This window comes from Falco naumanni, chromosome 14 (assembly GCF_017639655.2).
Source record: "Falco naumanni isolate bFalNau1 chromosome 14, bFalNau1.pat, whole genome shotgun sequence".
Classification (NCBI taxonomy): Eukaryota; Metazoa; Chordata; class Aves; order Falconiformes; family Falconidae; genus Falco; species Falco naumanni.
The window spans coordinates 13,104,638-13,132,269 of NC_054067.1; the positions used below are offsets into that span (position 1 = coordinate 13,104,638).

Below are 27,632 nucleotides of genomic sequence, written 5' to 3' on the forward strand. Positions count from 1 at the left end.
TGCGTGCTTTATTTCTGCCAGATGTTGGGAAGGGATCCAAACTTACACAGCTGCTCTGAAGGCAGGACAGTGGTGCCTGGCTGACTGCAGCCCCAGCATGGCTCCAGCTCCAGGAAACCCGATGTTCCCAGCCATGGCAGGGTCCTGGGCTGACAACTCTGGTCCAGGGCCAGCAGCTGGTTACTATGGCTGGACCTGTCCTGTTCAGCTCAACTACATCCTCTTCCCATACTCAGATGAGTAACGCCCACAGTGTTGCATATTCAAGAGGAAGAGGGAGAAAGAAGGTTTTCAAGGGGCTGTGGTGCTCCAGCAAGGAGGGTGCTGGAGGCCTTTCCCCTGCCAGGTACCTGGCCACAGGTGGGTGAGGTGTGGGTGCTGCTTCTGCAGCTAAGGAAGAAGCATTTTGTTTGCACTCACTCAGTGAGCACCGCCAAAACCCAGGACCAGCTCTTTTCCTGCAGGCTGGGGGAACCTGCGCTGGGGCTGGACCAGCTTGTACTGGGCCAGGCTGGTGACCAGGCAGTAAAATGCCAGGACAACAGGTGCTGGGCAGTACTGGCTAAGTCAGTACCGGTGCCAGGACAGCAGCACCAGTGCCCGAATGACTGGTGCTGGGACAGCTGCCACCAGGCTTGGCTTGAGAGTAGTGGGAGAGGCACTGCTGTACCATCATTTAGCCCCAGCGAAGGCTGGGCACAGACCGGAGCAGCTGGGTGTCCTGCTCACCGTCAGGTGCAGCACTCCGATTAACCGTAGCAGCCCAGCTGCCTGCCAGTCCTTTTGCCAGCCTTTCCCCTGTGAAAGCAGCTCTGTTCCCTGCAGGGCTGGGACGATCCGAGCAGCCAGTTCTCCGCAGGGCTTGCCTCTCCCCACGCAAGCAGCACACCCGCAGCCCCGCGCCGCCCGGGGCTGGCTCCCGGCGACATCCTCACCACCTGCTAGGCGAAGGGAAGGCTGCAACAGCACGGCACTAGCTGGGGGCAGAGGGTTTTCCACCCTCGGGAGCCATGAAACAGGTTCCCTTTTTCCCTCCATCTCTGTTTATGCACCAAGAGCTGGCCTTGCAGCTGCCGCTTGCTGTGCTGGCAGAACAAGCACTGGTCGCAGCAGCAAGATGGAGGGCTCCATGGGCTGTCAGCCCCAGCCAGAAAGCAGCATAGCCGCTGGCAAGGCCAGGGGAGACCGTCAGCCTCAGCTCCCCCACAAGAAGAAAACAGCCCCACATGACCTCAGAGCTGGAAAGCAAGAGATGAAGCAACCACCTACTCCCATTCCCGCAGAGCCAGCAAAGTTACTATCTTGTCCCAAGTAGGTCTTGTAGCAGGTAACTCAGGTATGGGGGATTGTGTCACTAGACGAGCCTGTAAGAGCCTGTTGACCAGACACTTCGGGGCAGTTCTACACCCACGCCAGTAACTACAGCTTAGCTTTTGAAACCCATGAGCTGGTCCTTCATCTTATCAAGCCCCTCTGCTCTTCTCCTGTGCCCGGCCAGGCTGTGAAGCTCTTGCACTCAAGGTCCAGGCTTTGAGGCTTCCCAGGAAGGGCAGAGCAGGCAGTACGCCACTGCAGTAAGCCGATGACTCTAAGCCACGTGGCACACCGTACATCTGGCAGCTTCAATGCTTGGGACCCTGCCTGGTGTCCCCTGCTCCCTTCATCTGCTCAGACTGGGATATTCCTCGCTATTGCTCTGTGGCTGGAAGGAAGAGAGCTGCCAGAGCCTGGGGTACCTCTCCGCAGGAACCCTCCGGGATGTCCAGCACACCCATGCGGGAGCCAGGTTACTGTGACCTTACCTGGAATTACTCAGGGGAGGATGCAGGCACATGTTCAAAACAGTCAGTGAGTTTCTTGCAACAGCCTGTAGCAGAAAGGCATGCTGGCAGGCACAGCCAGGACTGCTTTTGTAACACCTGAGCCATCCCCAAGCTTCACGGTGGGAGGAACAGTGTGCCCCAGCCTGCAGAAACCAGCAAGCTGCACTGCAGCAATGGTTCCCATCACAGCTCCTACAACCCACCCATTAAAAATCAGGCCTACGCCTGCTGGTCTTACCATAGCAGCAGAGGGTGGAAAAAAAACCCGTACATGGGAGCTGGGGACAGATTGCCCTGCCAGGACAGCTCTGGAGCCAGCAGCATGCACCCCACCATCTCCCGACTGCCCAGTCTGCCTTCCCCCCACACCAGCCACTCCACCACAACAGCCACACAAAGTAAGGCAACAGAGTGCCCCGCTGTGCTCTCACACATGGTCCCATCTCTGGTGGCACAGAAGTGTTCCTCAGCCAGCAAGCACCTGGGGCAAAGCAGGTCTCTGGCCAGAAACCAAGCAGAAAAGGTGGTGAAGTTTTTGCACTGGCTTCAGGTACTACTGCTCAGCAGGCAACTACTCCATAGGCCAAAACGCTTATGGTGACAGCTTTGGAGAGCTAGGAGGTCTCCTAAGACAGCAAGAAAGGCCGACATACTACAAACAAGGTGCACCGAACCCACGTAGCTGTTAGGACAGAACACAGCAGGACTGTGACTGGTCACTACTGCAGACCATCACGCACATCAAAAGCAACTCTGAGCCAAAGCATCCAAGCCTGGCATCTATTCTGCACTTTGCTCTCCTTGGCAATGCTTAAGCGTCACAGGATAATGCTCAAATCAGCATACGAAGTGTTAACAGCTACTGGGAGAAATGCGTGGCCCCCTGTTCTATGTCAGGTTTTGAAGGCATCCACTCTGATCTGATCAAGAACAGCCAAATCCACCCTTGGCATACTGTTCCTCCAACAGCACCTACCGTTATGTGCTCGCAGGAAGCCCTAAGGGCCCGAGGAACAGGTGAAGGACAGACAAGTCCCTTAAGGGTCTCCTCCTAATCCCCCATTTTTGGAGATTGGCTTAAATCATGAAGCAGGAACCCTAAGATCCTTTCCAGAGGTTTTTTTGCATTAACTGTTTTAAAGAATACCATTGAAAAATAGTAGTTCCATCAGAACTGATGGAGTATTACTGAATATTGAAGGCTTTGAATGCAAGTTTTTTGGCCATACACACCACACAATTTCATGAACGAGACTTTCTCAATTTGCTGTCTGTGTCTAACCAGGCCAGGGGAATCCATGCTCTGTACTTCCCTTGTTTCTCTCTGACCTCCTTACCCATCCCCACTCCAAAGCAATGTGACCAAGGCACAGAACCGATCTCATCTTCTGCAAGACCTCTCCTGAGCTGTGGTACACAGAGCACCAGGAGGGCAGAGGGCAACAGCACGTTTTCAGCCTCATCCCAGCTGTGGGAAGACAAGACCAGCTGGAATGCCACACTGTTTTAAGGGCTCCACGATGTTCCTCACAAGCTGCTTCACTGGCTCAGACCGCACCTGCATTCCTACTTGCCTTATGTCAAGGTACCTTAAGGTACCTAGCTGAAGCTGCCTCCTGCCCAGAGGCCTCTTACCCACTTGCCTACCTCTGAGCAGTCCCAAGGAATGACCAGGCTTCCACTCTGACATTCGTATCACCTTTGATGGGCAGCTCCAAGCCATTATCTTCTAATATTAAAAAAAAAAATGCTCCTCAGCTGTAGTAACCTTTTCTAATGGAGGATTTAGGGTATGCAAGCAAGGATAAAAGCTCACTCACATGCTCATCTGTCCTAATTAAGTGTCAGCATCTGCTTGTGGATGGGGTGGCTGAAAGAATAGAGTAGCAACAAATCCATCTCTATTCCTAGAGATAACTGGTAGAGTTGCTGACACTCAAAAGATTAATGTAGCTACATAAAATGAAGAGAGTCTGCCAGCAAGTTGTAACAAGGGGCTCTACATACTGCAGAGCATACTGGACACTTTCAGGGCTGTCACACCGCAACCCTTCCACCTCTGGCCAGCTAAGGAGTATTTTGCCAAGGGGCGGCCCTAACAGGTGAGGAGGAGGGAGGAAAGAAGCCAAGGGCCAGGAAAAAAATAACTGGTCCTCACCAGTGAAACAGAACAAACCGCATGAGACACAGAGCAGAGGATTACAGGTTTTTATTTGTCAAACATTCTCCCCTAGTCTAGCACATTCTACAGTCTTGCTAGCACAGATGGTAACAAAGAGCCTGTAATGATTCAGAAGTTACACTGCTACAGAGAGCAAACAAAAGCAGAGATTTATTATGTAAAAAATGTATTGTGAGAAATGGGTGAAAGAGTGCAGAGGGGATGGGGTGGAAACTATGTCAGCTAGTGGTGCCTGCCCTGTGTGCAGCAGACATCTGTGCTAGCAATGCAGAAACCCTTCCTGGGATCACACCAGGTGAACACTCCACTGTGCTGGAAGCATCATTTCACAGAACCATCCCCATTGCCTCATGAAAAAGGCTCCTTTCAGGAGAAGTGACCTATCTTCTATGTAGCCAAACCTCTCAAGGCACCTTGGGGAGCACCACAGGGTAGCACCACACAGAGCACCATGGCACCAGCTGCGAACATCCCCTTCTACCACACACTGTAATGCTGCCTTAGCCACAGAACCATAAATGCAACACTATCAGCCCTTTCACCTTCAGCTTCTGCTGCCTCATCTCCCTGCTTTACCCCACAACATTAGATGCAATTTTGATTCCATCAGATTGTTTTCCATTGACTACAGACACATCCAGAGCGTGGGGAGATAAATTAAGGCTACTGAAGAGTGGGGATCCCTTTCTTGCAGGGCAAGCAACTGTGGTGATGGGTTACCACAGGCTACTGAGCTTTCACATGGGCAGATCTTTCAGGTTTCAAGACTCATCTCTTGCTTGCTTTTCCCACACCAATTACAACACGTTTTTCATTAGACATGCAGGTGAGGCAAACCCTAAGCTATCCCTGTTCATGCTTATGTCCCAAAGTTGATTGATTTGTTGTGTAGGGTTTCGGGGTTCTTTTGTTTTGCGCCCCCCCCCCCCCCCCCCCCTTTTTTTTTTTTTTTACAATGGGTACAAACTTGCACATTATTTTGGTGACAGTCCAGGACACCACGCTCAAGGCACTCCGACCCCTGGCACCAGACACAGGTTTCTCATTCCTGGAGCAAGGCTAGCCCTGAAGCATTTGAGTGTGGCTATAAATACGCAACTAAGTAAGAAAATTTAAAAATTATGATCTACATAAAAGCTTTCTAGGCATTTCCTTTGGAAAAGCTGATTAGTACTACTTGCTTCTAGTATGAGCCTCATTTATGAATACACCCAGGCTCTGGAACTCTCCCACTGCTTTCATTTCTCTCACTTACCAGGATGATTTGACTGTTGTTTTTAAAGCAGCACAGGGTAGGGTATGACATGTTTTTTAGACACACCAGCGAGGAAAATTAAAGGCTCTAAGAAGCTTTCAGTACTCCAAGCTCTCATAGGAAGCTGGTAGTAAAGTATGCTTAACTTATAAAAAAGGCTCAAGCAATCTGCTAAACCCAGGTGTAAACAAAATCAACAAGTCTGCCTCCTACTACGCTCCATGGACCTAGTTAACCTGAATCCTTTGCGCCCCGTGCTGCATGGTGGCTTCATGCTGTGAAAGATGGCATTTAATCCTCTGGAGATGAAGAAAGTTGTTACCCGAGCTCAGCAAGGACAAGGAAAACACAACGCAACATAAGGCTTCACGCCAAGAGTGCCCTGTCCACTCCCAATAGACACTTATCCAGAAGCATCACTCCCCATGTCACCGGCCCCCTCCCTCCCCACCCAGCTCGTAGCTACTCTCAAAATCCCAGCCCAATCCTTCATTAGAGCAAAAACTAGCCCACAAGTATGGGGCCCGCAGTGCTAAAGCAGAACAAAGATTCACCAAGACACCACCCTGAATCCAGCAGCAGTCAGTAGCAAATGCTTTGGGCAAGAATACAAAACACTGGACAAGTATTGGGCGACCCTCTGCCAGGTACAGCCTTTCAGCAAGCAGCAGTTTAGGAACTTCAAAAGTCTCCTGTGTCCTATAAGGAAATATCCCAGGCTAGAAAAGCTCAAGGTTTACAAAAAGGAAGTTATCTGTGAAGGGACTGGAGAACTCCTGAATTCTCTGCACCCCAGCCCTCCATGCCCATGATCCAAGCTATCCTGCTACACATACAAACAAGAAGCCAAGTGCCTGCCTGAGCCTGCAACATTACATTCATGGTTTACTGAGCACTCCTGAGCACTGTTAGTCCTCTGAACACCATCCTCATCACTAGCGTGCTCTCAGGCTTCTCCAGCCACTGTCTGCTCCTGTTGTGCTGAGGAGACAGTAAGCACCTGCATGGACCACCGCAAGACAGAGACATCACTGTCAGTGCGCTCGTACGGCAGGACTCCAGCCAGAGATGCTCCCGTCTCCAGTGCTGCCCCCAGGACAGCTGACTCCCCAGGAGTCTGGCCTGGGAGTATAAAAAAAAAAAAAAGATAGGTTGACTATTCCTCGATGAAAGGACAGAGTGTCTTATGAACTCACATTGTAGGGCACCAGCCACGATGAGCCTTGGTGTACTTGGGCTGCAGCTCCTTCAGCTGGAAGAGGTTGAGGGCATGTACTAGCTGAGAGCATGTCAGACCTCCCAGGGCACTACTCAAGTGTTTGGGGCCAGCCTCTCTGCAGTCAGAGATCAGATCAGGTCCCTAGTGCTGTCACACCTAGAGGACACCTTGCAACAGTATGAAGACAGCACTTCTTCCCCACAGACCAATCCAGCCAGAAACAGCTCATCGTGGATCTGCAGGTCTGAAGCGCTGGTTACTCATGTTGTCCTTCCTATTGATTTGGGGTCTGTTTTCATGTGAAATGAGCTAAAGATTCACACAGAGCATGACCACACATACTGATGTCTTGTCCTTTGATCCATGGCTATGAAGTACAGGTAGCCAGTCAACTTGCTCTGAAAAATCACAGGATTCATTTCCCCTCAGAGCCCAAGCCGACAAGATGGCCTATTATCTGCCAAATAACACAAATCCCTCCAGATCCATTAGCTGAAGCCCAGAACAGCCGATTCTTATGTGCAACACATGCCATCAGGTGTCTGTGGAAAGGTTATCTATCCATTTGTGTAATGAGCTAACTGCAGTGAGAATGTGCATCCACGATTCAAGCCTGCAAGATCTGGGATCCCAGCTTTGGATCTGCCTTTTTATTTGTTTGTTACAATGAAGTATGGCCAGACATGCAGATTATGGGTAAATTTGAAACTTGTCACCATGAGGTCTCCGCCATGAAGGCAATCTTCAAAGCAAAGGTTATCTAACTATAGCATGGTCTGCCACCAAAGCCTTTGAAAAGATAAAACTGTTGATGATTCCTTGTGGCAGGTAACCAGACAAACCACTCCTGTTCCAATCTCCACTCAAATGAAAATGAAATTAAACCCATTAAAACAGAGCAGACAAGGTGGTTGTACTGGGTCTGGCTGAGTCCCGTAGCAGCCTTCAGTGCTGTGCTTTGTATTGGTGGCTGGAGAGGTGCTGGTAACACAGCAGTGCTTTGGCTGCTGCTGAGCAGCGCTCCCACAGCATCACGGCTGGGGCTGGGCAAGATCTTGGGAGGAGACATAGCCAGGACAGCTGACCCAAACTGACCAAAGGGAAATTTCATACCATACAATGTCGGCTCAGATGTAAAAGCTAAGAGAAAGGAGGAGGGGTGTGTATGTGGTGGCATTTGTTATTTACGATATTTGTCTCCTGGAGCAACCGCTACACATACTGAAGCCCTGCTCCCCGGGAAGTGGCCAAACATGGCCTGCTGATGGGAAGTAAAGAATAACACCTTTTGTTCTCCTTCACTTCTGCACACACACCTTTTGCTCTTGCTTCATTAAACTGTCTTTACTTTGACCCACAAGTTTATTTTTCCCACCTTACATTCTCCTCCCTCTTCTGCTGAGGAGGGGAGTTATAGAGTGGCTTGGTGGGCACCTGGGGTCCAGCCATGGTCAACCCACCCATGAAAACAGAGCAGACAAGGTGGTATAACAGTATGGCTCATTCCACTGCATGACAAAAACCTTCTGAACAGAAGCCATGCCACCTTCAGAAAGCATTGTTGAGGCTTTCTGCCAGACCAAGCCTACCAGAACACCATGAAAGCACCATGTCTCCCACAGACCCTGCCACTGTAAACACCAAAAACGTAACAGGAACATGCCAGCTAATGCTCTGAACTAACCTCTTGACTCGTAGCTTCTGGCCTGCAAGAACAAAAAGACAGGGCAGGACCCCAGGCATATCCCCCCAAGGGTGTGCCTACAGGTTTCAAGTTCCACAGAAGTAGCAGAAGCTTCAGGAGGAAAACAAAAACCTTTGGAAACCAAAAAGCAAGCTATCAAATACAACAGACTGTTGTCCATAAGGGTTACCAGAGTGTCAGCATATCTAGCATGATGTAGTCCACACCATCTTCTCAGCAGATGTGGGAATCTGTCCTATGTATCAGCTGCAGTCCAGCTACTTAAGGGATTAGCTGAGAACGAGCACGTTGTTAATGATTAGCATTCTTTAACATCGTGCTCTAGGCTTGGTGGGAGTGCCCAGCTGAGGAAAGAGAAGCTTTCTGCATAGCTGTGGCTGAATGCCATGCCACGCAGGCACCTTCCGCCTGTTCTGGGGAGAGCAGCCATTCCCCAGTTACATTGTGGTGCCCTTCCCACTTTTCCAATGACATTTTCAGCTTCTTGACCCAAAATGCCTTAGGCCTGTCCCCTCCCATACTGTAGTGTTATCTGGTATCAAGGGGACAGATGCAGCAAATGCGGGTTTTTTAATCCAATAATCTCATTTTCAATTAAAATATATAATATATATATTTAAAAAGGTTTAGAAAAGCTTCTATGTAATTTGCAGCTACTTTTACATATAGATTACAATAGTGTACAACTCTTCCCCAAGGTGGTTTGAAACCACAGGGACCTGCCAATTCTTTCCCCTCAGTCACACACATTATCAAATATCAAATGCGTTTGTTCTTAATACAGCTCTGAAAAAAGAAGTCTGTCACTGGTACCTTCTCAGAGGGAGAGATGCCTAAAACACCTGATGGGGACACACTTAACATTGGCTTCATATTCACTGTAGAAAGTTCCCAGATTAGTAAAAAAATATTTCATCTATAGAAAATGCCCTTCTGAAAAGCAACCAGGGCTCTGTTAAGGCCACACCCAGGCTTTCCATTTCTCTGCTGTAGCAAGACAGATCAGAAACAAACCCAAAATGATGTTTTTATGTCCCAGAAACAGCTATTAGCATCTGTGCTTATTTTACAGCAGCCTGGTGTATCAGGAAAGTGCTGAGAACAGCATAGAGACTTCTTGAAACATGCTTCTGATTCAATGGGGCTCAGTTGGCACAGCGAAAAACTCCATGTCCTCCTGTTCCACTCAGGTGGACAAGAGGAAGCCTTCTACACTGCAGTCACCACCCCTCCCTGCAGAACAACAACGGGCGCTCCCAAGATGGGCACACTGAAACCAACCCCCTGAAACAGCACACCCTTTTCCCACAGGGCATCCACCAACAAGCTCCTTCCAATTCCTCTGCGAGTCCGTGGGATACCAAATGCACATCTGGTGGTTTAATCAAAATGGCCAACTACTTTGCCCTCGAGGGCAAGCCAAGTGAGCGCAGAGCCAGTCCGAGGCACGGGAGACTTTCTGCCATAGCAGAGAGAGGATAGCCATTGAGAGATTCCTCCAGCAAACCCAGCTCTTCACATGGGAAAACGCTATTGCCTGGCACAGAGTCTTCTGGCCGAGGTTTTTACCAGGGCTCCTCTTTGGACAGGTACAGACCAGGGTTTCTCCAGATGGTCCAAGGTGGGGTCAGGTTTGTAGGAAGAGCCATGGCACGTAACAGGATTATTATTTTTAAACTCTTCCTGTTGCAGCCAGATGCAGGTTGTCCCTTCTTCCCAGGCGGGCAACCCCTTCTGCCCAAGGTGTGGTGTGCAGGGAAACCGAATCCAACATGCTTCATTCTTTTCTCTGCCAGGGGTGGGAAGTGAAGTCAGAACCCGATGTTCAAAACCTGAAGGACACTAGGAAGAAGAAAAATAGAGTGAATGGTTAGATCTCAGCTTCAGCGGGAATCCTCGACACATAAGGAAATTACTATCAATCAGCCTCTGCTGCTCAAAGGATGCCAACTTTCAGCAAGGAACAAACAGATCACAAGAGACCTTGATCAATGGAAAGTCAAGCGGAGGATGCAACTGCTCAGCTCCAAGCTTCAGAATATAATTGAGACACAAAGACAAAACAGAAGCACAAAGGTCAAAAGTAAGCACTTCTGTAAGCCGACAGACCCAGAGCACTGCAAGATAAAGAGGTTTATAGGAGGACTTGGTTATTGCAGGAAAGCAGCATGGAAAAGGAAAATTACTCTTTACTTTAAGAAACTACAAATATCAATTGACAGGGAAAAGGGTAAAAAAGGGATTTTTAGAGATCGTACGCTTAAACTGCTTATGCTCACCCACTAAAAGAAATCCTGTATCTACCCACGAATAATTAAGCATTTCTAGATATCTCATTCCCCTGCAAGTCTAAAGATCCCTTTTCAGGTCTTCTGCCTCACCTCAACCAAGCTGCCTGTCGTGGTTTAACCCCAGCCAGCAACTAAGTACCACACAGCTGCTCGCTTACCTCCCTCCCGCCTCCAGTGGGATGGCGAAGAGAATCAGAAAAAAGGTAAACCCCATGAGTCAAGATAAGAACAATTTAATAATTGAAATAAATTATTATAACAATAATAATAGCAATGAGAAGAGGGATAACAAAAAGAGAAATAAAACTCAAGAAAAAAAACCAAAGACCAACCCCAAAACCCTGCACAAAACAAGTGATGCACAATACAGTTGCTCACTACCCACTGACTGATGCCCAGCCAGTCACCAAGCAGTGATTCCCCTCACCCCCGGCCAACTCCCCCCAGTTTGTATACCAAGCATGACATCCTATGGTACAGGATATCCCTTTGGCCAGTTTGGGTCAGCATTCCTGGCTGTGCCCCCTCCCAGCTTCTTGTACCCCTCCAGCCTTTTCGCTGTTAGGGGATGAGAAACTGAAGAGTTCTTAACTTCGCATAAACACTGCTTAGCTATAACTAAAACCATCAGTGTGCTATCAACACTATTCTCATACTAAATCTGAAACACAGCACTGCACCAGCTACTAGGAAGAAAATTAACTCTACCCCAGCTGAAAACAGGACATTGCCACAACTCAAACAAGCCTTTGAATAGGTCTAAACAGACTTAGGACACTGACATAAAACCTCTATCGCAGGTCTGTGATTCACTTTAGAAAGCAGAATAGTGAGATAAATGAGGGGTATCCCATCAGTTGCATTCAGCAATAGTGAGCATGAAACAAATTTGAGGAAAGGGAAAGAGGCACCAAGAGTGAATGAGCCCTAAACGAGACAAGACAGGAACTTTAAACAGAAGCCAGAGCAACATACTACTTTGGGAAACTGCAAGTTGATGAGGGTTTTATTTATTTATTAATGATTTGGTAGACAAAAATACAGCATTTGGAACAAAGGGAACCAGATAAAGCACAGCAAGAAAACCATGACTTCACACCAAGCTGGGCAAGGGATAGAGTTCTCCAGGGTATAAAGCTATAGGGAGTCTAACTGAACGACTAAAGATCATTAGTTAATGTCCACCAAAAGAGTGGATGGAATTTACACTTGTCAATGAGGCGCAAACTGTACCACTGTACAAAAGAGGTGATTCTATTCCTATGTATTCCTCCTACTGGCTTGCAGAAATACGTAACAGAGGTGGATGAACAAGCCCCAAGACCCTGAGCTGCTCAGGGACAGCCGGGTGGCCACCCACACTTCCCATGACTGGAACGGAGGACACTTGAATTAAGTGCTGAAGGCAAGAGTGGTTGCCTGTGACTGAGCACCTGCATGCCACAGTCTAATTCTAGCTGTGGCTACCCTTCTTCCATGACCTGGCTTGCTAAGGCTCCTGGAAGTCACTGTATGGCTTGCACAACCAGTGCCTTAACCAGTGAATGGCAGGTTTACAACTGAGCTGTAGCTACCAGACAACAGCAGCAGAAATTGTAGAATTTATATTTTTCCTGGTCAAGGAAAGTATTCACACGCTGACTTTCTTCCTCTGTGGCTAAATAACTAGGTTAGTGGGTGTTGCATCACTGCTGGGCAGAGGCAAAGTTTCAATGTTTGATCTCTCATCTCCTAGCAAAGACACACAAGGTTCAAACAGACTCCTGGTGAAGCCGTGGACAAGTTCTTCAGCATTTAACTTGCAAGAAGGGGTGAAGTCATGTCAGCTTTGAGCACTATGGCTAACATCAACTAGCTTGCATCTTCCCAAGTGCTACAGAGAGACTACGTACTTATTCCTAAAGATCTTCTCTTGCCTACAAAAAGTATCTCCCCAGCTTCAGTTTCATTCTGGCTGTTCAAGTTGCCGAGTGTAATTACTGGCATTTATTGATGAGCAGTTTTTGCTCAGTATTATACCTGTAACTGACCCTGAAAGCTACAGGTTAAACCCACAGTAACTACCCAGGACAGCTTTAGGCTAGCAATCAATTAAAGTAGCTTTTGCCAATGTGAATTAAAAAAACCCACCACATTCATAGGAAGGATGTGAAAGGAAAAAAGCCTGGCACACTGGAACAATATGTACAGTGACAGCCATGCTTTCCCTGCACAGTGATTTCCAAAGAGGGACCCCTGAGAACTCACTGCAGTAAGATTCAGAGAAGGGAGAGATGACACAATCTTGACCTCGTCACAGACACTGATGTCTGCAGCTCACGTGGTTTTGGAATTTGTAAATTTGTGAAAACATTCTGCCTTCTTTTCCCAGGGTCCTTCCTGGCCTCCAGGAACCCTCCTATTTCTCTCCATATACACCCTGTTCCCCCTTTCTTAGAAACCTGACCCACCTCTGTCTTGGCAGCATTTTACACAATACTTGCTCTCCTTTGGGAAAAAGTGCCCCTTGATCCCCTTCCATGGATTCCAGGATACAGGCAAAACTGAAAAGCTTTGCAAAGCTCAGAAAAAGCAAACAATCTAAGGACATACTAAAAGGCTCGACACAAAGCACGCTGAACAGGGCGTTACTTCTCCAAATGCAGTACTGCTGGTAAGAATTGTTCACTGGGAAGGCATGTAGGAGCTACACTTTCTGCTGAAACAGGATACCCGTTCAGAGCTTGCTCCAGATCTCGCTCCTTTCTTGGTGAGCACGTGTCCAGCATATTTCCCAGAAAGTATCACTTCAACTTCACGCATGGAATAAAGCAAATCCAGGGTGTTAAACATCAGATAGCTCCCCTGTTTTGATTAAGCAATCCACATGCTAAGTATGGAATAATATGGGACAGGAACACAACCATGCTCTTAAGAGCTCATGTTCTCCCTCCTAAGTGTTTGATTATAGCCACATCTTCAGCAGTACTAGACCTTACCCTCGGATAAACATTCCTTCAGCTTCTCTGCTTCACCCTCAAAAAACAGTAAGCCTGGTATTCTGTGGACAGAGGTCTTGCCTATCCAACTCAGATAATTAATGCAACCAGGACTGCAGGACTGTTTGCCTATGTTTTGAAAACACCCTTGTGCAAAACACTTCAACCCTACAAAGTCAATGTGTTCCCCAAATATGATGGCCTGCCCTAGCATGGCATGAAAAATAAAAATAAAAACAAACCAACCACAAAAGCTCAGAGCAATATCCAGTGGCAACACTGCTCAAAAGGCCACAGCTTCTGTCACTAACTTGCAAACAGTCCTAACACGGGTTGAAGGATGCCAATGTTTTGTCAACCAAATTTGTCTCTGAAATCAAAACTGAGTTGCCATATTCCACCTGAAGTCAGGATATTTAATTTAAGACATACACTTAGTAACTCAGTAAAAGCACAGTTAAAAAATGCACCAGACTATAAAAAGCCCTGTAACAGAACAGAAAAGCTTGATTGTTCCTCCTTCTTGCTACAGTGAAGTTAGATCTGTTAAGTAGGGATAGAACATTACTAATAAATTAAATCCTAAGCAGTGTGGTGGGACTTGGAATAAAAGGAGTTAAATTGTGTTTCAAATGTCAGTATATAGTGGTGGATCAATAACGTTCACTGGGTTTAAGTACCACTGGCTCAAAGGACAGCATTTCACATCGTCTAGACCCAAGACACTTGTCTAGAATGGCTATACTGGGACAGTGCAGGAAAATATTTAACTTAATATGCGGTCCCCCGCATGAACAGCAACAGAGATCACCAGAAAAATTAGGCTGAAATGGGCCTCCAAAGGTCACCTAGTCCAAACCACCTCCAGGTTACTCAGGTGCCTAGGAAAGAGTATTAAGGTCAAGTACATGATAATTTCAATCTCCATCATTTTGAAGCTCAAGGGCTTCCCACAGCTGAAGCAGTATCTTCATTTTGCCCTTATTTCTGCCGGCTCAGCTGGCCAGTATTAGGCATTGCATTTGCAACACTAACAAATGCCACATCTGCCTCCTAAACAGGAAATATTCTTGGCAAGGCTTCCTACTTTTCAACCAACATCCAGCCTATGCTCCAGTCCATAAAAAACCCGACCATTTTCTGTTAGCTAACTGAGCTCCAAGTGTGAAGTACACCTTCAGCTCCATTTCTCTAATTCTTCAACTGCCTCAGCTCTTTAGCACTTCAAATCAGGGTGTCACACCCTCAGAATAAGTCATTTTTAACTCTTGTTCTCATATACACTATCTGCCAAGCTGACTTTCAGAAATTTTTGTGCAAATATGAAAGATCACTGAAGAAGCAGCTTTGCTGTGAATGGGATAGCACCAACACATCCCTCCTCCTTCCATCTCCCTCCACACTGCAAACTCCCCTTCCCATTCTCATTCCAATAATGGGTACATCGGCAATTCAGTAAATGCTGATGAGCCAACTTACCAGACTTTACAGGCACTATCCCAGATAAGGAGAGGGCAAAAGGTCTGGTAACAGAGCAATTGTGTCCTGCTGCAGGCAAAGCAGGCAGTCATGACACAGACACACTTTGCAACTACACATACTAAAAAATTTTGCAAGGGTAATAACCTGAACAGAAACACAGTGTGTGCTCGGCTCAGCCCGACCATCCTGTATATATAGGATCATGTCTTCATGGAAGTAGCATACGCTTACATGTCAGCTTCAGAGCTACAGACACTGCATGGCAGAGATTAACGTCCTGCAACACAGTCATCTTTGGTAACAAGAGACAACAAGAGTTTCATTCAGATTACTGCTTTACTCCATAAAGGAGTTTACTACCCAGTAAGTTAAATCTACCTACCTTTACACAGCTTTTTCTCCTTCTAAAAAGGGAATGTGGCTCTCCCAGAAGCTTTTTACTGAAACACCACCTGTGCTTCCAAAGAGGTATCTTGTAACTGCCGCAGAGTTGGGCACAGGAACCATCCCAGACAGGGCTGTTCCCACTATAGAGCTGTACCATTTTACATAACTGCCCCTACCTTTTTGTGCTCCTGAAGTTAACTTGGTACCCAGGTATGGTTGGAGGCCTGTGAGGTGCTGGGATAGCTGGGAGTAGACAAAATGGGTTCAAAATTAAAGTCCAGTCCTTCTCCATCCATGAGTTCACTGTTGATTATGTAATCCATATCACATTCGAGGTTCTCCATGTACATGTCAATGTCCAGGTCAGTGGGCAGCCTGTCCTGGTTCAATCCCAAGGGAGCAGGGCTTGCAGAAGAAAGAAGCAGTGGACTGCCCAGCTGGACTGACTGGGTAGTTGTTGCAGAAACGGGAGCCTTCAAACTGGTGATGCTGGCAGTGTTTTGAGGAGATGTTACTATGGGAAGCGTTGATGGCAAAACACTGGCACTGACTGGTTCTGCCTGCCGCTCTGTAGGCTTTCCTCGTGGATTGCCTGAGCTCATCTTACTCTGGGCAGCTTGACCACCTAGAAGCAGAAGAGTTCGGCTGCTCATCCTGTTACCAGACTGAGGGAGAACTGGATCGACCTGAGTCATCATAACATCCCTCGGAGGCGGAGAGCTGGGTGTCAGAAGAGCTTCCAAGGTCTGAGGGGCAGAGAAATGGCTGACCGAACTTTGCAGCGAAATATCAACAGGGTTAAACAGGGAATTGCCAAAAGTAGTGGTCTGACCAGCTGCACTTGGGCTCCTCAAGGAAAAGCTGGAATCTCTCTGGATCTGACCACTCGAGGCAGACTGCTGGGTAGGTAACACAGATGAGCTGGGAGACATCAAATTTAACCCATCGATGAGTTCAAGCTCCTCAGTCACAGTTGGTGGAACATTGCTGGATGCACTGGAGTATACCAGAGAAGGAAGCAGCTCTTCATCATGAAGGTCATCCTGCTCTGTCAAGATAGGAGAAAGTCTGGCACTAATGGTGCTTGCATTTGAACTGGTTCGAGGCCGGAAGGTGTTCCACATGTCAGAGTCCTCATTGCTTCTTGAGGATGGGCTCCCAGGCCACTTAGGGAATTGGGAGCCAGGACTGTCAGCAGTAGATTCTGGAGCAGACTGGAGAGGAGGCTTCTTTTTGGATGCTTTACTTCTGACTTTTGCAAGTTTGCTGCTGTTGTCCATGGAGGCAGCTCTTCTTCTTGGTGCTTTTCCACTTTTACCACCCTCAGGATTGAGCATCCACCAAGAGCTCTTCCCTGTAGCTTCATTATGGACTTTAATAAACTTGCTGTGCAGGGACAGGTTATGTCTAATAGAGTTCTGGAAAAAACAAACCAAAACCAAGGTATGAGGACCTGACAGTTGACACACTTCCCATCTAGAAATTTCACAAGCATGAACACATTCAGACAATATCCAGAGAAAAAAAGATGTAACAAAGACCTACCCATAAAAATCTGCTATTTCTGCTCAAACATGCTTGACAGCACTGGCAAGCAGTGCCATGTCTCACTGCAGCACCAAGGGTGAAACTACCATTGACAACTAGCGACTTCCAACTAGCTGAATACTAACACAGAAGCGCTTTTCAGGGCCACACAGAATCTGCGAAAACTAAGTATACGACAAAGCAAGTAAGCGAATTCCCAAACACAGCTTGCAACTTCAACATGAGCCTAACAATCTGAGCTAACGCTGCTCCCACCCTTCTGCCAACCCTATTAGCCAGCATAAGCCTGGCTGAAGTTTTTAATTTTTATATGGCTAGCTTTCAGATAGATTCAAGCACAGCACAGCAGTGAATCAAATAGACTGGGTAAAGGGAAGTAAGAAAACACTTCTAATTCAGTACACCTATTACCATCTTTATCCTAACACCAGAGAAATGAGAGAAACTTTGTGGAACAAGAGTCCTAGTTATCCTGGAACCTGCCAGCCTCGCTTTGCAAGGAGGCAGTACACTTTCCTCTGTGTACATTTCTAATGGGGTAAGATGTTCAGCAGATAGTACACTCCCACACAGTACATGCCAGTTTTAGCCTCTCCCATCTTTCCATTTGGCAAGGCACGCATTCCTTGCCTCTCCCAAGTCCCTTATTTTGGTTTAGCTTTGCTGGAAATTGCAAGCCAACATATATGTAACACCACCAAACTGAATTTTCATCCTGCAACTGATAAAAGTCCCCAGTATTTTAGAATTAGCAAGTAATAATCTCACTGTTTGAGCAGATCCTCCATGAACTCCCCTTGAGACCTGTGTCATGCATTTGTTTCATATTTGCATTTAATTTGTTCAGATGGTCAAATTAGCCATCATTAAAATGTGCTACGCTGCTAGCATAACAGAGGTCCAAGAGCAACATCTTTTTCATATAAACTAAAAGGTATACTGCAGCCTTCAGCCTTCATGCATGCTCTCCTAATTCTGAACCAAGTTAACTGTGCTTTTATCATCCTTTCCCACCACCTCTGAACACAGTTCTTTCCTGCCTGCTGCTTTCCCTCTCCCCACCCTTTTCCTCTCAGACAAGTCCTCATCATGCTAATTTTGGCCACCTCACCAAAAGTACTATCCTAGAACAAAGCAGATGCAGATAAACAATACAGGCAAAGTGGAAAGTTTTCACGCAGAGGGAAGGAGATGCAAGACTTATTCTGTGATAGCTTTCATTTTAACCTCTGGCCGTTAAGGACTTGGAGAAGACTGGCTGTTTGTTGTGATTGGCATCAAAGAATACATATGCTCTTACTTGGAAAGCACCCCAATGGTTACTGCGGAACCAGGGCCTGACGGAACATGTGTCAGTCAATGCTCTTACATAGTTTTATTATTTGAGTCGTTCACAGTAATAGCTATACAACACTCCTGCTTGGCATCTTGTCTTGAATTGTAATTTAGACTGGTACCCTGTCTCCCAAAAGACTGTTGCTTTCATTTCCAAAGAATCCCCCTCCCCTTTTCCCAATGTGCATGATTTCAAATGCATACTGCTACAGCAATAAGAACCACTAGGTTGTCACTAATTCTTCATTTATTCTCCTAAAAATAATCTGTGAATTTATGATGACACCCAGTCCCATCAGGCGTGGCCCAGTAACTTGCACACACAGTGCACATTTGGAGTCTCATAACCATCCATATTTAGCTCCACTTAGTAAAATGGAACTTTAAACCAATAGGCTCAGGATTTCAAAATTTCACAACAAACTATATTCTGTTTTTTTCTCATGTACGGCTATAGGTTTTAATTCCTGTGCCAACAAAAGCACACTGCACGGGTGCAAACATTTCAGTAACACTGAAACCTCAAGAAAATTAGCACCACTTTGCGTATCATAAGTGACAATTTTAGTAACTAGGTTTTTTTCGCTGAAAAGCAGCTTGAAATAAGACATCTTGAAATAAGACTAGGATTCACATGAACACAGATAAGTGAAGCCTGGTACCTTTTATGAAAGAGTCTCAAAGTCCTTTTACGTGTTACTGCTAAAATGACATAACAGCTAACAGCTGTAGAAACAGATAATTGCTGTACCACTCCTTCCTTCCTCATCTTCAAACTCTCCTCCTCTCCTCTCATAACACAAGCACCTATGACCCTATGAGCTAGTTCAGAGAGCTAACCCAACCAAAAAGCAGCCTCATCCTTCCCTTAAAATTACTGTTCCTGCCTCTCTTATCTCTGCCTGCTTTTTGAACTACCTCACTGCGGGGGTCAAGCACTGAAAACTAAGGAAGAGAACAGCATGTGTGGTTGGAGGCAGAGGAAAAAACTCGGAACACGTTTTACATTAGGGTTAACTGCTGTCAGAACTGCAATACCCAAATTATCACTTCTCTAGTGATTATTAGCACCTCTCCCGCAGACTTTGCAAGGCAGCTCACCACTGCAGCATGCACAACTATAACCCACAAGCATGACTGAGCTTGCCTGCATATGGGAGACTCACGTCCAGAGAGTCCCAAAATACAACTGAACCAACACACCTACCAGCCTGGGTGCTGTAAGACAGCACAAGAGATTCACACTTGCATACCACACGCTCCCCAGCACAAGAATGCATCTGCTAGAATGATTTAATATACCTAACATATGGAGGGCACCCTCAAATCTCATTGAGAAAGTGAGGGACAAATGAGTTATGCTAAAATAATCACAGAACTCCAGGTCAAACCTGACAGGAAAGGAAATGACAGACTTCAGTCACCCAGGCAACCCTGACGTATTTCCTTTCTTGATGGTAAGCAACTCAAACCAGAAACATATAGATGACATTAACTTTTTAGATGCTCAACCTCAGCAGTGCAGGAGCATCCCAGCTGGTCTGAGCACCTGCAACCCACACAAGGTCTTGACTCTGGAATATCTTCGACCATAAGGAAGCATGACCTGAAGGAAGAGGTACAGGCAGGAATCCTTCAAATTCTTAAGGACCTCTTGAACAATTAGGGGTGGTTATTGCTGTTCGTTCAGCTACCTTACAGAAGTTCTTATGGCTATATATTAAGTATTATAGTGAGAACAATGCCAGTCTGTGCGTCTGTACCCATCACAGATCGAAGATGATTCCTGTAAACCACATTCAGACAAAATCATTCTGAAAATCATCACAGATATTATACAAAAAATTAAAATTTGGTTAGAAACATTTATTGTACACTGAAGGGTGGACCATTCACTAGGTTCCAGCCACTGCACGTACAAGCTAGGATGTATGGACCTGCCACAGAAGTGTGGCTACCAGCACACACAAACTATTTCCTAAATCTCAGTTACCACAACAATAAACCACCTTCTTTGATAAAATCTCCTAGCCCTATTTAAAGGATAGGAACATTCCTCACCATTGTGCCAGGCCTGCCCCCACACCAGCATCAGGGCTGCTGTGCACGCTGCCCAGCACCGAACAGTGCCTCAGTCTCAGAACGGGGAATTAGCCATGGGAACTGGCAGCACAACCAAGCAGTCACCTACCTGGGCAGCCTTCTGGACAACCACCATAGACAGCAAGATTCTATGGAAAATGCACAAGTGGGTCATACAGAAGACAGAATGCCAGTGACAGCCTTCCCAGGGGACTATATGGCTTTGTAGGTAAGGCTGAGCTTATCTACCATGGAACTGAAGTTTTACTCAGGTTGGTTGGTTTGTTCAGATGTTAAGGCTCCTCACACTAAAAACAAGCTTAAATTCACCCTCCTGCAGTGTACTTTCCTCTAAGCACTGATGTGACAAGAGCAGAAGGAGGCTCTTGTGCCCTGCCCAGAAGAACTCGTCCATGCAGCAGTGGTGCATGGACTGTGCTAGCAGAGCGCTCAAGGCCAAGCACAAGTTATGCTGAGAAAGACCTACGAAAGAGTAGCTATCCTTGGAAATTCTGTGCTTGCCCATATTTGCCTGGATTTTCAATCACTGCTCCCTAGTGCCAAAGCCATTCTTCTGGAAAACATCAAGTTGCTACTACAAACCACAAAGGCACCAGATTTCTTCACAAAAAAGTCTCTCTCAAGAATGAGCGACTGGGAGGAAAAAAAAGCTATGCAATCACTGCAGCTGCTTGTAATATACTTTGCCTCGGAGGCATACAAAGAACATGGTCACATCCCAGCACAGGGCCATGTTCCAAAGCCAGGCCTATAATTGTGCGGAATTATCATTTGCCATGGCATTCTTGGGAGGCTGCAAGGGGAGAATGCCCCACCTGCTGCATTTGTCAGTGCCTGTCTCAGCACTCACCCAGCCACTTGGCTCCAAAGGCTTCAGGGAAAAAAAAAAAAAAAAAAAATCATCATTGCAGAGATTTTGCAAAGTTATGCTCCAGCAAGTAAACAACTCCTCCAGAGCCAGGGAGCTGAAACATTCCCCCAGCAATCCCCTTCCAGAAGGCACACGTGAGCACAGACGTCAAGCTTGGCAGATGGGGAGCTGTATCTTAGGAAGAACATTTTCCTTTCTGTAATCTTTCAATGGCAGCCCAGAAGAAAGTCCTAGCTCTCTAAAAAGCAAAGACTGAGGCAATTTGCAAGTTTACCAAGACAGGCAGGCATATACAACAAAAGCTGATCAGGATTAGATAGAGCAGAAGAAACTTGTTGGAACAAGTAATACCAGCAGCCCAGGAGCAGCTTTCTCTGAGGACTGCTGGGAAAACTAAGCCGTGCTGCAAGGAATAATCTTTCAGCAAAGCAGCTTTCCAGAACAAACTGGCAGGGAGCTGGAAAGAGTAACAGCAAAAATCTTCAGGTACTTTTACTGGCATTGCACAGGGCAGACAGACTTTTGCCAAAAGATAATCTCTCCCCCACTTCTGAGGGGGACAACTACACTCCGTAAGATTTCAAATGAAAATTAATTCAAGGCATTATACCTTCTTTGGGAGAAGGGGCTGTTAACATCACTTTAATGAGGGCTTAGTACATGCTGCTACGTTGCCATGGTGGGCCCTCGCCATAGCTGACCACTTGTCACAGTTTTATCCCACCTGAGAAACAGGACACACGGTGACCCCACACGCACACCATTGTCCTGCTTCTATGCACTGCCACGGCCTCATGTTTCACATCCAGCACTTCACCATCCTCCCATCATCAACACCCTGCCATGCCCAGCTCCTTCCCCCCCTCTTCGCCAAGCCCTCACCTAGGCCAGCCACCATTTAAAGGACTAATAGAATTAAAAGGTAAAATATTCTATTAAAAGAAAGACCGATGGACAAAAGCATCCATGCTCCTCAAGTTTCCACACTAGACTCTTCACTATAGCCTCCGAACAACCATCATTCAGCTTCTGTTTGTTATTTCCCCCTCCTGCTTTAAGGAAACCCAGCGAGGCTGTCAGCAGCTGGGACAGAGAACATCTCCCCACTGCCAGGACTAAGCACATCGCTAACGCCACATGAAGGCATTTGGGGGCATACAAGGTAATGGCAAGAGTCCAGTAGTCAACATGCCAAGAAACAATAAACTTTTCATCTTTACCAAAACAAGCATTCACATACTTTCGTATCCACTGAACTGGAATTTATTTGCAAGGTGTGAAGATAACCTGGCAGAACCTACCAGCTGCAGCACAGAAGATATAGTCCAGAAGATGGACAGGTTTGCCTTTGTCTGCTGGCTTATTACTCTTTCATGGAGGGGCTTCAGAGGGACACAGGATGAGTGGTTGCTCCAACCTGAGGGAGTTCTGCACGAGGTCTGCCAGAAGGTCAGACACCCTAAGCCCTGGGGGAGCCCAGGGACCTTCAGAACCAGCACTACGGCACTGGAGGGCAGTGAAGTTTGTCATCACAAACTGAATTGCAGGGTACAGGCAAGGAAGCACCTAAGAGCCCTCAGCCAGGTCTCCTAATCTGGTCAACAGTCAGTATCAACTATGGGCAATATGGATGTAACACAAGTGTGGAATAGAAGGGTTTAAAGTAAAATGCTGCCCGCTATATAATGAAGATTAAGAGCTACCTGAGTTTCTAGAGGGATGACACCTTCGGTTTCAGACAAGCAGAGTGCTTGGTAATTTTAAATTCATAATAGAGCTACTTGAGTTGTTGCACGTATGCTTGTGTATATACATATACACATGTGAATCAAAGTGAATGCAGAGGTGTGACTTCAGCCTCCTGTACCTAATGTGATACCGTGGAATCATTTATTCTTTCCTTTACATTGCACGCATAGGAAACACCTGATTTTTGCTTTAGTGAAGTGCCTTTGGAAGGTGAAAAAGATGGGTTTAAAGTTCATCCTGTTCCTACAAAGGGAAAGACAACAGCTTTGGGAGAATACCCAATGTTTCACTGAAAGGGACTAGTTCTTAACGTTGCTCCTCACCGTGTCAAACTTACTCGTAGATGTGAGAAATGCAACCACCAGTGCAAACTGCTTCAGCGGGGTTTATGCACTTCTAGTTTATTCAAAAACCTCAACACCCTCCTCCCCCAAGTAATCTCAAAGCCAGAAGGAATTTATCCTCTTATTCACAGAGCAGCTTGCAAAGCACCAAGGGGAGGATTACAAAGGACCCCTATGACACACCCCTTGAAGGACACTTCTGCCTTTCAGGCTGGTTAATTCTTGGCTTTGGCTGAATTATTGCAAGGAAAGGACAGACTGCACACCCAGCAAATCTGTCCTTTACAAATTGCTTGAAGCAGTTCAAGAACAGCAAACACCACCTTCCTCGAAAACACAGATTCTTCCGGAATTCACAGAGGTTACACCACACCCTGGCAGTCTGTAACAGCTGTATTTCCCCCAATTGTATAGTAGGACAGCCGTAAAGTAATTATGAAGCAACAATGAGTTTATGGGGTTTATATTAACTAAAGTAATTTTAATAAAATGTTTTTAAAGACACATTTATTTTAATTTCCCCATTTAGAATTCTCTATCAGAACTACACTACATTCAAATAGGACATCAGTACAGTTCTGCCCAAATACTAGGACTCTAGGAGCTGTAGTTCTACCTTAACAGGCATCAAAATGCTACGTCAGCATTTAGCAGCAGTTCCACATTATTTTCCTTTATTCAAACTCGTGCTGTTAAAACCTGAGAAAACAATAAAGCTAAGACAACTCAAGAAGTTTTTATTTTACTTTACAAATTAAAAAAAAGAAGCAAGCAGAGCTACACAGCTCTAAAAATAACAAGGAACAGTGAAAAAAAACCAACAAAAACAGGCAGGTCCATTCCTCAACTGCAGAAACATGTTTTGCTTATTCCATTTGTCTTAAATATAAAATATGCACCTGTAAAATTTCCACTACATCTACAAAATCAAACTGAACTGATTTGATTGATTCCACATCTTTAAAACTGTAAATGTCTAACCTCCCTTCATCTAATGCACCTTGATGCAAATAGACTAAAGTAAAACAAACAAAACCTCTTGCAAATCTATGTGTGTTAACATAAGGCAAGACTAGAAGTCAGAGCTCTGTGGTCACACGTGATAGGGCACGCATCCTGCCAAGCCCTGCCAACAGGATTTGAGAGAGTGAGCAGGAAAGAAAACTGAGCAAAGGGAATATACCACAGCCCCTTTTACCTCTCCTGGCCACGTAAGATTAACTGCCTACTTCCTACATAGCAACCCAAACGTTGGTAATATTTGTTAAAAATTAAAACAAGTTTTAATGAGTTTCCCCTAGCATTTAAACAGTTTCAACTATATTTATACCACGGTTTTCTGTTTGCTGGTTAGAATCAAGGGTTTTAAACTGCTCTAATCATAACGGCAGGCTGATTCCCACCACAGCTGCTGTTGTTCTGCCATCCCTCATCTCTCCTGGCAGAAAGATTCTGTTCTCTCCCTGTACTAAAGCCAGCCTGAGTTAGTCCATTCCCAGGCTGAAAAAGTACAAACGAATTTCACACTGAAAAGTCATCACAGAACAGCTACAGCAACAGCCTCCTGAGCAAGCACCTCAAGCAACCCTTGTGCGTGCACAAATTCTCATCTCTGCCTTTCTGCAAGTTAAATCCAACCGTACGTGTCCCAAAAGCGATACATGATTACAACACAGGGTAAAACCAAAGACTGATAGTCCTATTACATGTAGTGAAGGACACTTCACTATATTCTTCCACCTTCCCCACGATATCCAGGGATGCATTTTGGAAGCCACAGTGAACTTTAAGGCACTACTGCCAAAGAGATACAGACACATCCCTGAAGAGAAAATGCACAATTTCCATAGATTGTCTGCAAAATAACATGACTAGACAGCAGCAGCAACATACCTAGGACAAGGACAACATACCTAGCCTGAGGAAGCAAGAACTATCTTCCAGCAAGACCATTAAGTCTTCCGAACAGAAAGAAAATGCACCCAAATACTCTCCCAAATCAAAACTTAGTAAGGAGGATTCAAGTGACAAAGGAGGAAAAAAAAAACCCAGTCAATTTTAGTCAGACTATATGCACTCTCAGGGAACTAACTGTCCATAAGCCAGATAAGTGGGAAAGGTGAAAAGTTTTCTATCAACCCATGCCAGCCTAAGCTGTGACAGCTGTGTCCCTCTCACCGCACTCCTACCCCCTCTCAAGCAAACATTCACTCTCATGCAACCACATGGTGTGCCACTTCAGAGAGCTGAGCCAGCTGAAAGCTAACCTACCAGAAAAAGCTATCTTTTTTTTTTTTTTTAAATTAACTCTGTGCTGACTTACTGCTCAGTCACACAGGCAGAGGAACGTGTGGCTGGAATCACAGAAACCCCAAACCACACTGGCTCGAGCTGCCAGAGAACTGCAGCACGGACGAACTGCTAACCAACACCGCAAATGGAGAGCTACACTGCAAACAAGAGCGTGGCATTAAGCGTAATTCCAGTCTGCAAGGAGAGCAACAGGTCACACTCTTTAGACTCTTGTCACTGTAGCATCCACTGCAACACATCAGGACAGCCCCAGGTACTATTTTGCAAGGCAGCACTCACATGTCCCTTTCTCTTTGCTGGAGTTCATCTGACTGTAGAGAAGGGGAACAGCAGGCTGCCACCTGCAGAGCACGGAAACAAGAGTTTAGCTCTTGCCACAGAGCTTGGCACGTGTCTATTTCCAGGGCGAGAGGAGAAGCCACCACCAAGACTCTGGAGCAGCATATCGCTTTCCCTTTTCCCAACTCCTGCAGAGGTCCCCAGCACTAGCACCACCTGGGACCCTTTTTCAAAAGAACCTCTTAGAAGTCAAGAACGCCTGCGACGAAACTGTTATTTCGATTGAGCTTTAGCACAGTCCAGCGAAAAAGAACAACGACCCCGTATTAAAAACCCTTCCAGCTGACGCTCTGCCTTGCACAGACGCTTAGCTACAGCCCTGACACTGCCGCTCCTCTCCCGGAAACCTTTCCGAGCCCACAGGGTGCAAGAGGCAGCCCCGCAGGGCCCTGCCGTAACCGCCCAGCCCCGTGACACCACCACCCACCCCCGCCCCAAGCCCACTCCTCCCCGCTCCCGCCGCACCGAGCCGGGGCCTGGGCAGGGCCCGCGCAGCCCCTGCCCCGCTCCCAGCCGGGCACACCGCGCCAGCCGAGCGCGGCGGGCAGGGCCGCGGCCCACGCGCTGGCACCGGGGCCGCCCGGCCAGGGACGAACAGCGACAGGTGAGCGTGGGGCTGGCGGCGGGGCTGCACCGGTACCGGCTCGGCGGCGTGCAGGCGCCCCGAACAGCCGCCCCCCGCCCGCCTCGGCGGAGGCCAGGCCCGTCCCTCCCGCCCCGTCCCGGCTCGCCGCGCACCTTCCAGCCAGCAGAGCTGTTGCTGTCGCCCTTGTCCTTGAAGTAGGGGACGGAGCGGACCATCCACTCGTAGATCTGCGCCAGCGTGAGCCGCTTCTCGGGGGCGCTCTCGATGGCCTGGCTGATAAGCTCCGCATAGGACTGGTTGCCCCAGGCGTTGCGCCGGGAGCCGCCCTTCCGCGCCGCCGCGCCGCCCGCCCGCGCCCCCTCGGCCCGCCCGGGCCCCGCCGCCGCGCCGCCCGCGCCCTCCTCCGCCGCGCCCGCCGCGCCGCCCGCCTCCGCCGGCGCCGCCGGTAGCTCGGGCCGTGGCAGGGGCCAGGTACAGGAGCGCGGCCGGCTCTGTGGCTCGAAGTCAGGGTCGATGTCCGGCGCCACCGCGGCGCCGCCCGCCTCCGCCATGGGCGCCCGCCTCAGCGCCGCCGCCACGGGGTCTGAGTCGCTCCGGCACGGCGCATCGGCCCGGCCCACCGCCCCTTTGTGAGACCCGGGCCCCGCCGCCGCCGCGCCGCTCTGTTTACCAGGGAGCAGCGCCGCGCCCTGCGCCTGCGCGCGTGGGGCACGCCGGGAGCCGCAGTCCCGGCCAGGCGGCGGCGCGCGGCCCGGCCCCACGCGCGGACTGCAATGCCCAGCGGCCCCCGCGCCGCGGGGCGGGCCGCGGCCCCCGCCGGCAGCGCGTGGCAGGCGGTGCCCCGGCGCGACTACAACTCCTAGCGGGCACTGCGGCGGCCGCGCTTACATAACCCGCTGCGCCGGTCTGCGAGCCCGGTGCGCCCCCGTCCCCAGTCGCTTCTCCGTCCGCGCGGGAGCGCGCCCCTTAGCGCTCTGGGGCCTGCGGGTCCGAGACCCCCGCTCCCTCGCGCCGTCCCGCCGCGGACCGGAGCCCGCTTCCGGGACATGCCCAGCGCGAGGTGTAACGCGCCCCGCGTCCCGGTGCCGGTCCGTTCGTCGGAACTGCGACAACCAGGTTCCG

At 47.9% G+C, this 27,632-nt stretch overlaps 1 protein-coding gene across 2 annotated transcripts; it reads right to left on the bottom strand.

Annotated features, from left to right (window-relative positions):
• Nucleotides 1-4,017: 4,017 nt before the first annotated feature.
• On the bottom strand, nt 4,018-27,204 carry FOXO4 (forkhead box O4). 2 transcript variants are annotated; one of them, XR_005830887.1, is made up of 4 exons: nt 26,663-27,204; nt 15,499-16,740; nt 13,068-13,267; nt 4,018-10,026 (listed from the first exon to the last, which is right to left on the bottom strand). XR_005830887.1 is itself a non-coding variant. In XM_040614071.1 (3 exons), exons 1-2 carry the CDS (start codon nt 27,059-27,061, stop codon nt 15,517-15,519), a joined length of 1,623 nt encoding a protein of 540 aa, XP_040470005.1. In that variant the 5' UTR covers nt 27,062-27,203; the 3' UTR covers nt 4,018-10,026; nt 15,499-15,516. The 2 variants fall into 2 exon arrangements, 1 of the variants encoding a protein (XP_040470005.1); XM_040614071.1 differs by lacking the exon at nt 13,068-13,267 and having other exon boundaries at nt 26,663-27,203.
• Nucleotides 27,205-27,632: the final 428 nt, after the last annotated feature.

Coding starts and splice junctions, on each gene's coding strand:
- FOXO4 (XM_040614071.1), bottom strand. CDS start 27,061: ATGGCGGAGGCGGGCGGCGCCGCGGTGGCGCCGGACATCGACCCTGAC. Junction 16,741..26,662: donor ACAGCTCTGCTGGCTGGAAG/GTGCGCGGCGAG, acceptor TGTTTTTTCCAG/AACTCTATTAGACATAACCT.